Source organism: Equus asinus, chromosome 5, assembly GCF_041296235.1.
Source record: "Equus asinus isolate D_3611 breed Donkey chromosome 5, EquAss-T2T_v2, whole genome shotgun sequence".
NCBI classification, from domain to species: Eukaryota; Metazoa; Chordata; class Mammalia; order Perissodactyla; family Equidae; genus Equus; species Equus asinus.
The window spans coordinates 101422773-101435218 of record NC_091794.1 but is presented as its reverse complement, the minus strand read 5'-3'; the positions used below and the strand labels follow the sequence as shown (position 1 = coordinate 101435218).

Below are 12446 nucleotides of genomic sequence, written 5' to 3'. Positions count from 1 at the left end.
CACCGTCCCTTTCTCTCAGAGTGCAGGCCGCAGCCCAATTCCTGGTTCTAAAGGATTTTCTCTACCAGGAAGTGCACTGTAAAACTCTAGGCCAGAAGGAATGATCGTGGGCGAGGGGCAGGCTCCCCAGGCAGGTCCGTCCCTTTCCTGCGCCAGTCCCTGGCAAGGGTTCCAGGAGGAGCTGGCAGTGGGCTTCAGACTAGAGCACGGAGGACGGAGCCCCGCGCAGCCAGGGCAGCTCCTGCAAAGGCCAGGAGCCGGGCCACAGCTCCCTCAGCCCCTCGGTGACCACACAACCCAAGGGAGGCTGTGCGGGCACGTGCACCTGAGCTGCGTTCCAGGACAGAGACCTGACCGGGGAAACTGATGGGTTCCACACACGGAAGCTTGAGTCAGAGATGGTGGTTGGGGGGTGATTTGGACAAATTAGGTTCGTTTAACAGAAGCTCTGGAGTTGCAGAAGCTTCTCCCCTGGACTATTGACGAACGCAGGACAGGAGCAATGAGCGTAAGGTCAGACTAACTCTTAGAAAGATGCAGGCCAGTCTCCTTACTCGAGGCCTTGGGACTGGCCAGGACAGATACTGTTCCACACCGGGCAAAGGCAGAGCCACCATAAGGACTGACGGGGGGACGAGTAGGGAAAAAAGCAACAACGACTAGATCATTTTTGGCATTTTAACATCGAGACAATGACAAGTGGTAACAATAGCAAAGCAAAAGAATAAAAATAAAAAAGACCAGTATTTAACTTTCCCATCCACCCAAGTCTCACACTGAATTCTATCCCCGTCTCCCCCATAAGCACCACTGAACTAAAAGATCTATTTTAAAGCACCCAAACCAGTCCAGACCCTCTCAAAACCAAGAGCCCCAGCCAGAGCTGTCGCCTCTTTTGGGTCCAAGTGAGAGGAGGGTTCCGGGAAAGGCACCTCGTAACTCACGCAGGGCAGCGCCACACCAGCGGCGAGCTCAGCGGGGACCGGGGCGACATCGCGGCGTCCGCGCCGACACTTGGGCAAGGGGGACTTCTTCAGGAACCCCTCCTATTTGGTACCACAGCCAAGCAAACGTGACTAGAGAGCTGCGTGAGCAGAACAGGAGGCCGCGTCCAGGATAGACCGGGCCCTTCCGGGAGGACCCAGCCAGCGGGGGAGCAAAGATAAGCACAGGCAACAGAGGCGGGTCCCCGGGGGCTGGCCCTTCCTTGCAAGGACTCCAAGATGCACTTCTTACTGCTGGCTGACCAATCTCTAATGGCGAGTGCTGGCAAGGTGGGCCTGGCTCATGGCAGGAGCCTTAAAGCCAGGTCCTGAACCAGACACACTGTCCCCACGTCTGCCACCCCGAATCCCCACTGATTCCACGATCACCTGATTTCCATTTGGACTTCTTTTACAGCTAAAGTAAATACAAATGGCTAAACACAGACCCCGGAGCCCCCACCAGGGGGGAACCGTAGATTCCATTAATGCCGCAGCCGGAAGGCGGCGGGGGCTTCCGAGGAGCCAGGGGAGAATCAGCACACACACCAGCCTCAGTCGGGCGACGAGAAAAGCGGGTGGGAAGTGACCCAGACGCTCCCACAGCACACGCACAATTCTGGATAGAGACCGACCACCAGGGACCATCTGCCTGGATGCTGCCGGTCCCAGAAAGGACGTTTTTTTCTGAGTAAATGGTGACTCCTCTCCAGGCAGCACCCACTCGGATCACAATGCTAATAAGTATAACTGGAAAGGGGGGTTTTGAGAAAAAGGGGGAAAAAACAACTTAAAAAACCTACATTGCTCAAAGTTTCTGCCTCTTTTGTAGGAATGGTAAGTCAACTATGAGCAAATATTTTAATTAAACATTAAGAGAAAAAGAAAAACACTTTGGAAAGCATACAGAAAAGGTAGTTGACGTTGGATCACTGATGAAACGGAACCTCAGGGAGGCTAACGCAAATGCACCTTCGATCAGCTTCCGCTCTTCCCGCTTCCTCCTTCGACCTCCCGTCCCAGTGCACACGGAATGACAGCTGCCGCGAGGGTGAGTTGGAGGATATGCGGAGAATCAGAGGGTCCGCGGGTTATACTCTGGCAGTTTCTTGATCTTCTCCTTCTCGGTCTCGCTTTCGTCTCTCGCTATCACCAAGGAGTGCGAGTAGCCCATGGCGACCTGGGGGAGCGAAGAGCGCTGGGTGTGCAAGGACGCCCTGCGCCAGCTGCTCGCTGAGTCTGGAGCAGACGAGCGCAAGGCCGACACTAGTCAGCTGGTCTGGCAGACGGGGTCAGCAGGGAGGCCTGCTGAAAAGCGCATGAAACCCTTGCTGAAGGCCACCCATGTCCACGGACCCGTCACAAGCCCGTCCTGGCTGCCACGGGGAGACGAGGCAGAGGGTAGCCCACCGGGCAGGCTTCAACACCGCCGTCGGGGGGGACTGGCGGGGACCCGGGACCTGGCTCCCTGCCCCCTCCGCCTCTCTGGAGCGCAGGCGCCACGTGTGAGGGCGCGAGCCCCATCTGCGCCTCAGCAGACAAGGGCTGGCAGCTGGTGGACGGAGGAGCAGGGGCCTCGCCTGCCATCTGCCCCATGGCCTGGAGGTGCGTAGTCGAGTGAGGGTACGAGGCAGACGTGAGTGGTGCACCCCCAAGCCGACTTCCCTGTGACTGGACTGTGGCCAGTGTCATCCAGGGTGCAAACGGCCACCGAGCCTGCCCAGAAGGCCTCTAAGCTTTCTCCTGCTCGTGGCCATGACCCACCAGAAAACTCTGGTGTAAGGTGGCAGGAAAGCTGCTCAAGGAGATGTCACACACGACTCGAATGGGCCCCCGAGACCAGAGGCAGGAGAGCGAGGTGTGCTTCAGCACGTGCCCCGCCCCCAGCACCTCCAGCCCTCCCGGCGCATGGCCTCACTCACCTGCTCCGTGAAAACGCCGTCCAGCGTCTTCACCTCTTGAGCTGCCGTGGAAGACTTGGGCTTGTGGTCCCCATAGCCCTGGGGGGCAAACAGAGGGGGCGCTCAGAACCAGGGGCCCTGGGGCACAGTGCGCACGGGGGACGAGGGCGACGTTCCTGGGCTGCCGTGACCCAGGAGCAGAGCTAACGACTGCCTGTGACGAGCCTGTCGTTCTCGCAGGAGGGCCAGGCCGCCAGCAATTCAACCCCAAGAAGGCTGCCGACGAAGCACTAGTCCTCAACTGGAGGGAGCCCGGGACGCCACAGCGTAACCTGTGGGGACCTATGTGACGACGGGTACCTCTTACAGAGTGTCACTGATGAGGTGACACCAGCGTGGGCACAGGAAGAAATGGCAGCTGCAGCCCTTCAGGGCTACAAGGTCACAAAGGACAATGGCCGTCGACGTCCCTGCCCGGTGGTCTGGAGACCAAGTAACCACCATCCACTGTTAGTAGTGACTCTGGGACACCAGAGTCCCCACCAGAAGCGGAACGGACTGGTCAAGGACTGCTTAGCGGAGTCCTGTGCAAAGGCGTGGGGATGGGCAAGTGAGGCCGCCGGAGCCCTCGGCTCAGCTCAGGAGCCCCCAGGGCGGGCGATGAAGGGCCTCCTCCAGCTTCCCCTGCCACCAGGCCCACCTCCAGCTTCCCAGTGAATGTCCTCCAATTCCTCGCCCCCAAGAGGCTGCCCCTAAAGTCCCCCTCATTCCACTCTAGTTTCAAAATTGGTATTCACAGTCTATTTCTGATGGGCCCTAAACACCATCTGTCCTTATCTAAGGACAATCCACAAAAGCTGGGCCAGGTTCTCAGGCTCTTTCCAGGTTCCACGTGGGGGCTCCCTGAGTGTGCGCATGTGGGGCTCCCTCTGAAGCCTCTAGACCGGCTGTGCGCAGAGTACCGGGCAAAGGCACCTTCAGCCCCCAAGTCCTGGCGATGGCTCTCACGGGATCAAGCCCTTCCTTCTCTCTCCACCAACCCCATCAGCTCCCACCCATGAGAGAAAGAAAGACGGAAGGGAAACGGACAGCTTCTCTCAGAAAGTAACGGAAACAGCCAGGCTGAGGACCACGTCACAACCAGGACGGCAGACCGTCAGCACGCGCCGAGCTGCTCTTCCTGAGGAAGAAATTAGAAGTGCAGGGCTCATCAAGCACCAGGCCCTGAGAATCAGCCCTTCGGCTGGAGAAGATCTAAGTACGAGGGAGAAATCGAGGGCCGTCACTGCTAACCACTCAACTGAGATTAAGGGCAGACACACAGGCCAACTTGATTTAGGAAAAACTTGACTTAAGAAGACTATCCCCCAGTGACCTCAGAAGCAGGCAGGATTGCGCAGTGGTCTGCGCAGTGCGAGCGGCCAGGCTGCTGACTGAGCCAACACAGGCCTGGGGAACAGGAGCCTGGATGCGCACTCACACCACCGCCACCAGGTTTAAAACAACATGCTCTTCCTGTGGCTTTAAACCCTCCTGGGGAGGGGGAAGAGGAGCAACCATCCCCCTTCCTAGCACCCGTGTAACCACGACAACAGTTTGCAAACAGAGAGAAATCAGATCAGAAGCGTCCAATTTCTCTGTTTTACGATGCAGACAGAAAAGACATGCACAATTACTTGACGGGCACAGAAACGTCTTTGAAAGCTGATGTGACCCAAAGATTAGGGAACACTGCAGACCTCAGTGCAACAAGGGACAGACGAAAGACACTCACTGAGCCTATCTTTGGGAGCAGCAACAGAGCCCGGATCGGGGCTACCCCCACCACACAGGTGCCCGCTTACCAGCTCCCCGAAGGTCGGCGACGGGCCCCAGCTGATGGTGCTCTCGTCCGCAGCCACGAGGATGCTGCTCTTCCTGCAAACAGGCAGAGGCTGTCGCGGTGTCCACACCCCAGCCCCGTCCCTCACCCAGCCGCCACGGACGCTTCCTGTGGGCTACCGGCTCCAGAGCGCGGTGCCACTACAAGCTTTAAAACCGACTACGTCCCATCGAAAGCTCCATGACACTCTCGTTTCCAAGTAACACAACACAGGGCCAGCAGGCTCCTCCTGAACCCCAAGGCTCATCCCGTGCAGGGCCAAACTGCAGAGCCCTCCATGCCAGCAACCACAGGGCCCTAGACCTCGCTGCCCTGCCCCAACCCGGGTTCTACGGCTCTTGGGGGGGAGTGTCATTTTTGGGTGAACATGCACAGCGGGAAAAGAAGAGACCAAATCAGAATGAAGTGAGAGCTCGCAGCAGAGGGTGGAAGCTGACGCTCACCCGGACAACGGCTGGAGACTTCAGCAGACTGAAGCCACACTGTGCGCCCGCCACACTGTGCACCCACCACACTATGCCCCCCACAACCTGGCGGTTGATTAATATAATCAAACTCCTCACCAAGAAGTGCTAGATAGCTCAACAGGTGTCCTCAAAATAAACTGAAAATCACTGATTTAACGATGATTTCTTCTTCCCAATGTGTCGGAGTAACTAAAATTTCCTAATTAAATATAATTTTGAACCTGCAATGAGCAGAGCACACCAAGCCTTTGAAGAATAAAACCCCTCAACGACTTGCTTTTGGTGAAGGCAGGGGAACGAGCCGTCCCGTCCAGGCTCTGCCAAGCCCGCCTGCCTGAGCAGTGCTTCCCCTCCTGGCTCCAACTCAGGGCACCTGACGCCCAGACTGAGCGCCCGGGGCCCTCTCAAGAGGAGAGGCAACTCCAGGTGCCTCCAACACACCCAGGCGACACTGCCACGTACCCACAAGCCAGGCTCCGGATTCTCCAGCCGCAGAGGTCCTGCACGGCCTTCGGGTACATGGTAGATTCACGAGATGTGTTCGTGGCCCCCCAGAAAAACAGACCACCTGGGGAAAGACAAACACGTTCCCACTGAGAGCAGACGTCTCAAGAGCCAAATTCTCATCTTCAGCAACAGCAAGGAGAGGAGAGGGGACGGGGGCCCGAGCAAGGCGCTGGGCACGTGACCACAAAGGAGCCTTCTGTTCAAAAGAGCCCAGGGACGTCAATGAAATCGAGGTTCCTGGTCCTGGAACAGGACAGTGGTGACGTGGCCCCCACGAGAGCACTCATCTGCCAGGGAGGGAAAGACCCTGACTCGGTTCTGGACACGTTCCTCCCGAGGCCCAGACAGGGAACGCACTAACCCACTTCGCTGACTGCAAAGGAGCAGGTGTAGCCGGCGTAGATCTGGGACGCCCCACGTCCAGGGAAGTCGAACAGCTTCACCAGGCGGGGCACCATCTCGTCCTTCTGCTCGGCGTGGCCCAGCCGGCCGTAGCCACCGAAGCCCCAGGAGAAGACGCGCTTCTGGGAGTCCAGCACCAGCTGTGGGGACAGAGAGGACTCAGGGCTGGACCCGCTGAGGGACAGAGAGGACTCGGGGCAGGACCTGCTGAGAGGAAAGGCCGACACGCCCCAGGTGCTGCTTTAATGACCACCCCATACACACAGGTGACCTCCCTCTGGTCACTGGTGACGGGAGCACATCGACATTAACAACTTAAAATCTACCTTCCTGAGCCAGCCCTGATGGCCTAGTGGTTCCAGGTCAGCATGTTCCATTTACAGGGCCGGGGTTTGGTTCCCAGTCACGGAACCACATCACTCATGTCAGTAGCCACGCTGTGGCAGTGGCTCACGTAGAAGAACTAGAAGGACCCACAACTAGAATATACAACTATGTACTAGGGCTTCGAGGAGGCAAACAAAAAAAAAAAAAAAGAGGAAGAGTGACGACAGATATTAACTCAGGGCAAGTCTTTCCCACCAAAAAGAAAAAATCTTCAGGATCCCTTTGACGTCTAATGTGTGAACCGTGTGACTGGAGAACCACGAATACAATCTGACAGAAGAGGCCTAAATGAGATCTAGCCTCCCCTGGCCAGTGGACGAAGGCCGGTCTGTTTCTAGACTCGAAGGGCTGGAATCCCGGGCCCAAGTCACTGTGCATGGGACAGGGAAGAAGATTCCAGGAAGGAGCTATGCCCGAGGCCCCTCAGCCAGTCGACCGCAGACCAGGACAGCAGTGCGGCCTCCAGACCCCCAGCCCCGTGCTCTTTCAACAGACAAGAGAAGCAGGTTTACCCACAGACGTCCTCGGGCAAAATATCTACAGAAAGATAAAAAGATGTACGTATAGAAACTTCACTGCTGTTTATCAAGTAACCTTTAAGGAAACCACCTTCATGATTAAAACCTATTCCACTCCCCCAGTACGGGAGATTGTCTGGAGACCCAGAAAGATGGCCACGACATTGTTAGACAAAAACAAAAGCAGAAAAATGCTTACTGCATCACCCTAACCCAAAACCCCTGTCCCTTCACTGTCTGCAGAGGTGATGGAGAGCTGCTTAAACGCCAGGCCCGAGGAGGCCAGGTGTGCAGGGCCACGTGGGCTCAGGTGCTGGCAAAGCCCAGCATGGGGACACTGGAGCACAGATGCCCCTTCCACTGAGGGGACGCTCGGGAGGTGAGAAAGTCAGACAGTGGGGCCATACCGTGTGGTTGGCGCCGCAGGCCACGTCTCGGACGACCACGTTTGGGACGGGCAGGATCTGCCCATCTTTCGTCTTCTCGATGAAGATGGCCACGCGCCGGGGCACCAGCTCGCAGTCGTACTCTATCCGCTGCGCCCGGGCAATGAACTTTCCGTCCGAGTTGTGCCCTGCAGTGACAGAGCCAGCCGTCAGCAGCAGCCGCAGCTCGGAGCACATGTCCCAACCTGGTCAGCCGGGCCTCACCAGGACACTTTTGTCAACCAAGGCAGCACTGTCCAGTCTGAGACACAACTTATTAGTGACTCATGAATTCGATTTTGTGGCCTGAAACTAGTTATTTTTAAAAAATGAATAGAACCGAATGAGAAGGCTGTTATTTTGTGAAAACTCTGGCTGTGATGCAGAACCTATTTCTTACTGTGGGCTGCAGTCCAAAAAGCTGGAAGCTACTGATCCTAAAGGGATGTTCTATAAGGTATAGTCTGTGCCCCTACCTCGGGGGGGCCTCAAAGAACGCCTGGATGGGCCAGGAACAGTTCAACGTACGATTACAGACCTGCGTTCTTATGGGTTACAGGTAACCTAAGTCTATCGTTCCAGTTGCTGAAACACTGGTCAGCGGCACATTCTCGTCTCCGCCTTGCCTGGCCCAGTCAACGCGCTGAGCAGGGCGAGTGTGTGCTGGTGACACACTTCTCCAAGGTCACACCCGTGCTCTCATTCGGCAAGGGATCTCCTCTGGATTTGGACAGTGAGACTGAAAAGAGGTTTTAAGGCAAGCTGGCAAGTTAAGAATTACCCGGCTCTATAGATAAAAATCAAGCCGAGTTCTCAAACTGCCTTCTAAATAAGTGTAAACTAAGCCAGTGAGACTCTGCATGAAGTGCCTACATGCTGACTGGTCCACACAACCGCTAAGCGTCAGCTGTGATCATCGTCACCAGATTGCTTAATTTCCCTGAAGGAAAATCAACCTGCTACGACGAGCGGTTTGTTTGCAGATCTGGGGCAGCCACAGGCAGCAGGGGAGCCGCACAGGTCCGGAAGCAGACCAGGAGCACACTTCCGGTGCTATGCCCCAGGGCTGGGCTGCGCCAGGCCTGTGGCCATGGAAACGGTTTCTCCGACAGCCTCCGGCAACTCCCTGGCAACCAGCAGTGAATGTGCGCAAGGGGCTGTGCTCTTCCTCACTTTGGACTCGCGGTATATTTAGTTTCACAAAGTCACTGTTCCCCAATGTCTAAGGCCAGTGAGAGGCTGCTCATTCTATTTATAGTCTCCCATCTGCCTGCGTTTAATGACGAGACCCAGCAACCCAGATCCGGGGGTGCGGTAGATCCGGAGTGACATGCAGCAAGGAGCCAGCAGAGGGCACCCACTCCTCACCTCCTACTCGGAAGGGGCTGGCGTGGCGGGGAGGCGCCAGGAGGGGAAAAAAACACTTTGGTGTCAGATGGGAAAAGAAAATGGAGCCCTTGTAAAATGAGGATGGAGAGACACTTTCCACTGCCTGAGAACTGCTTTCTGAATCTCTTTTCTACTCAACGACACGTAAGTAAACGTGTTTCGGGAAGAGGACATCCTGTTTAGGGATGCGGAGCAGGGAGGTATGGCAGTCCCTTTGACACGTGGTGGCTCCTCACGCGTCTGCTGATGACCGCCCACGCCAGGGCGTTCAGAACACCTTCATCTTGTGTCATTTTCTCAATTTCAATAAAGGCAAATCTTTAAGTACAAAACTAAAAAAAGGTGGTTGATTTTTCCTTCGTTTACAACTTGGAAACCCTTTTATATATATAAACGAATTCTCAAATCAGAAAAAAGAACCTTTTGTCAGACTTGAGCCCCGACTTTTTCATTAAGGCGAGTCACTGTAATGTGCTCTGTGTCTGAGTTATGACATGCTGTTTCACTAAATGTGAGAGCCACTTAATGGATCAAGGCCATTATCTGCGATCAATTACCCACGTCTCACACGCGTGTGCAGCCCCACACTGACTTCTGGCTTTAAACACACGAATAAGAGAGCTTTTAAAACATCCTTCCATACCCAGCTGCCCGTATTCAGGGCACCCGAAGGAATACAGGTTCCCCTTGCAGTCCATTATCATACTGAATTCAGCCCCACAGGCCATTTTGGTAATTGGCTGGCCGTTGTACATTATCTGAAAAGGAAAGACAGTACATTTTCAGAATTTTTTTTAAAAAGATTGATAAAAAGTCTACCTCTCTGCAGGTTGGTATGAAAGTAGTACTCGGTTACAAAGGAAATTTAATGGACTCAACCATTCTGAAGGCAAAAGCGCAGAGCACATGTAAACACACACCCTCACGGGCCCCACCTTCCAGCACGGAGCCAGGGTCAGAGACAGGCCAACAGCACCCAGTCCTCAGTGCCCCTCAAAACGCCCATGCTGCGCCCCGCAAATCCTGGAGCCCAGCGAATGCTGGACTCAAGCGACCAGTGTGGGCACGAGGGCGACAGAAGACAAACCAGCCATGCTTAACCCCAAATCTCACCCCTGTCACTAGTGTTGCCATCAGCCCCAAATTTAAAAAGAAAACCCTGCATAAGCATTCTTGCCAACCGGCCAAACGAACTGTTTTACATTCTCCTTACTGCCAGAGATACTTGATTTTTTAAGTCTTAATTGAAGGTGTGAATAAGAAATAAAGCGGTTCAAAATTCAGAAGTTAAAAGGAAGACAGCAAAAGCCCTGAGTAATTTACTGTGGGATGTGGAAACAAATCTAACTTAGAAAACTCGCTGCTGCCCACCGACGGGCCCAGCACGAGCAGCCTTCCACTGCACAGCGGAGGCCGGCCACAGGGGATGCCTCAAAACCTTCCAACCACAGACAAGCCGGGCCACTGTCTCTGTCTGAGACCAAGAAACGGAGTCCCTCCCTCCACCATCTAAACCACTAATCAGACGCTTATCAGCATCCTGCTGCCTCATGTCAGCAGCTCCTTCTGTAGGTTAATCCTGCTCCCCAACTTCGTCTTCAGTCTCTCTAGAACAAGGACCATGACCCATCTGTGTTCTGAGACCTGGAGGGCGACTTCACGACAGGGTCAAAACTCAGAGTGTCTACAGATAAAAACTAACCACATTCGGAACATTCGTCCCTTTCTTGGAAATAAAACAGGCTTACAACAAGGTTTCTACAACAAATTATTGCACAGAGAAAATGTGTTTCCAAGATGCTCTTCAACTGTGACCACACACTAAGCCTGTTCCACTCAAGCACACAGACACCCTTTTTGACAAGGGATCAGCTAACCCAAACAACAGGGGGCAAGCCACAACCCCACCCCCGGAATCAGCCTCGAGGCCGGGTGGCACCTGTGCGGGGCTCGGGACCGCGTCCGTCTGGTTGCCGAGGCCCAGCTGCCCCATCTTGTTCTCTCCAAATGCAAACACGGAGCCCGTTTCTGGAAGGAAAGACGGACGTTACAAACGGGAAAGAACTGCTGAGAGTTTTGAGTTAGATTTGGAATCAAAGGTACCAAAATAATAAAAACAGCTCATTTGTCAGGAAAAATGCACGAGACAGCATTCCAAAAGGTGGTGGAGCAGGAGCTGAGTGTGCAGAGAAACCAAGGCACTGGCCGGCCTCCGCGGCCAACAGGTGAGGCTCCCAGCAACCGAAGGAAGCCACTCACCTGGGCTCTCGGGGGCATCTTTCTGATTGTGACCAAAGCCACAGGGCAACTCCACCCCAGCGCCCGAGGTGGACCAGCTGGCCTCTTGCCCTTCCTTACCTGTCAAGGCCAGGGTGTGGTTCCGCCCACAGGCCGCAGACACAATCACTTCGTGGCTGAGACCCTCAATGAGTCTGGGGGCTTCAACCCTCTTGGTGTCGCCATGTCCCAGCTGCCCCTTCTCATTTCGACCTGCAGACCAAAAGCAAGATCAATTGGGGGGGCGGGGGGCGGTGCGGCAGGGACACTCCTGAACCAGGCAAAGCTGGGACCCCAGAAGGTGCCTCCCAACTCAAGAGCCGAGAAGAGGTGGCAGCAAGCTCCGGCTTCTCAGTCGAGGGCCAGCCACTGGAGGGCTGCCTGAGTGGGCTCGGGTGACGGGAGGACATGCAGTGCCGGCCCCAGAGACGTCTCCACAGGCACCCGCCTGCCACTCCTCCTGACCCTCTTTTCTGGGGCAGCAGCAGGGACCCAAGTGAGCGCTTTCCGCAGCTCTGCCACCCAGGGAAACGGAAGAAACGCTCAGGGAGGCCTGGTGTCACACCAAGCAGTCAAGCTCATGGAACGCAGCTCTCACTTCTCACCTACCTGCCAGACAATTCCCTCGTTCCCTTCACTCCGAAAGCTGTTTTAAGACAGTAACCGTTTCTGACACCTGCCTTACAGGAGTTTCATTACCTCAGTGTTCTGGGCATCTACCGTGGACCATTTGGTTTCTCCCCATCATTCCTCTTCCTTTCATCTACCCTGCAAACGGTGCTCACAGAACAGTGCCAACCCCACCTCCCATGGAGCACCCTCCACAGGACCCTCAGCCACGTGAATCCTGGCAACAGAACAGGGACACACCTGCTCTGGACATCAGCCCTCCCAGCTGACGGGGCCACCGTCACCTCTGGAGCTGTGCAGGCTGCAGAGTCGGGGGCAGGAACACCTGATGTGGCCAACCCCTGCCACTGAGCCCTCTGCCACGCACAGGCCCTCTGGCAAAGCCCTTCAGCTCCCAAGCAGCCATGGCGAGTTGGGTGGGCCAGGAGGCTGGACGCCTGAGTCCTACCTAGTTTCTAACACAGGCCACAGCAGTTCCAAAGAAACAACTCAATGGGCCACTCCCAGGTCCCTCGAGCTGAGACAAGAACCACACTTGTGACCCAACACTTTGGGAGATTTGGGGAGATTTTACAGGGCCAAAGTCAGGGCGATTTCCCAGAGGGGGTGGGTGCAGAGGGGCTGGTTTCGCCCATCCCAACGATGAACTTTTGATCTTTTGGTCACGAGAAACGCGGA

General features: G+C 55.4%; 1 protein-coding gene across 4 annotated transcripts in view; it reads right to left on the bottom strand.

The window, feature by feature from the left end:
• Nucleotides 1-664: 664 nt before the first annotated feature.
• RCC2 (regulator of chromosome condensation 2) overlaps nt 665-12446 on the bottom strand; it is a 24174-nt gene continuing 12392 nt past the window's right edge. For all 4 annotated transcript variants that reach the window (XM_044769812.2, XM_044769811.2, XM_070510932.1 and 1 more), the window contains 9 exons: nt 11220-11351; nt 10801-10889; nt 9505-9619; nt 7455-7621; nt 6102-6282; nt 5696-5801; nt 4729-4801; nt 2906-2983; nt 665-2163 (listed from right to left, as the gene is read on the bottom strand). In XM_044769812.2, coding sequence (XP_044625747.2) covers nt 2059-2163; nt 2906-2983; nt 4729-4801; nt 5696-5801; nt 6102-6282; nt 7455-7621; nt 9505-9619; nt 10801-10889; nt 11220-11351 — 1046 coding nt within the window. In that variant the 3' untranslated portion in view covers nt 665-2058. The remainder of the gene's footprint in view (nt 2164-2905; nt 2984-4728; nt 4802-5695; nt 5802-6101; nt 6283-7454; nt 7622-9504; nt 9620-10800; nt 10890-11219; nt 11352-12446) is intronic.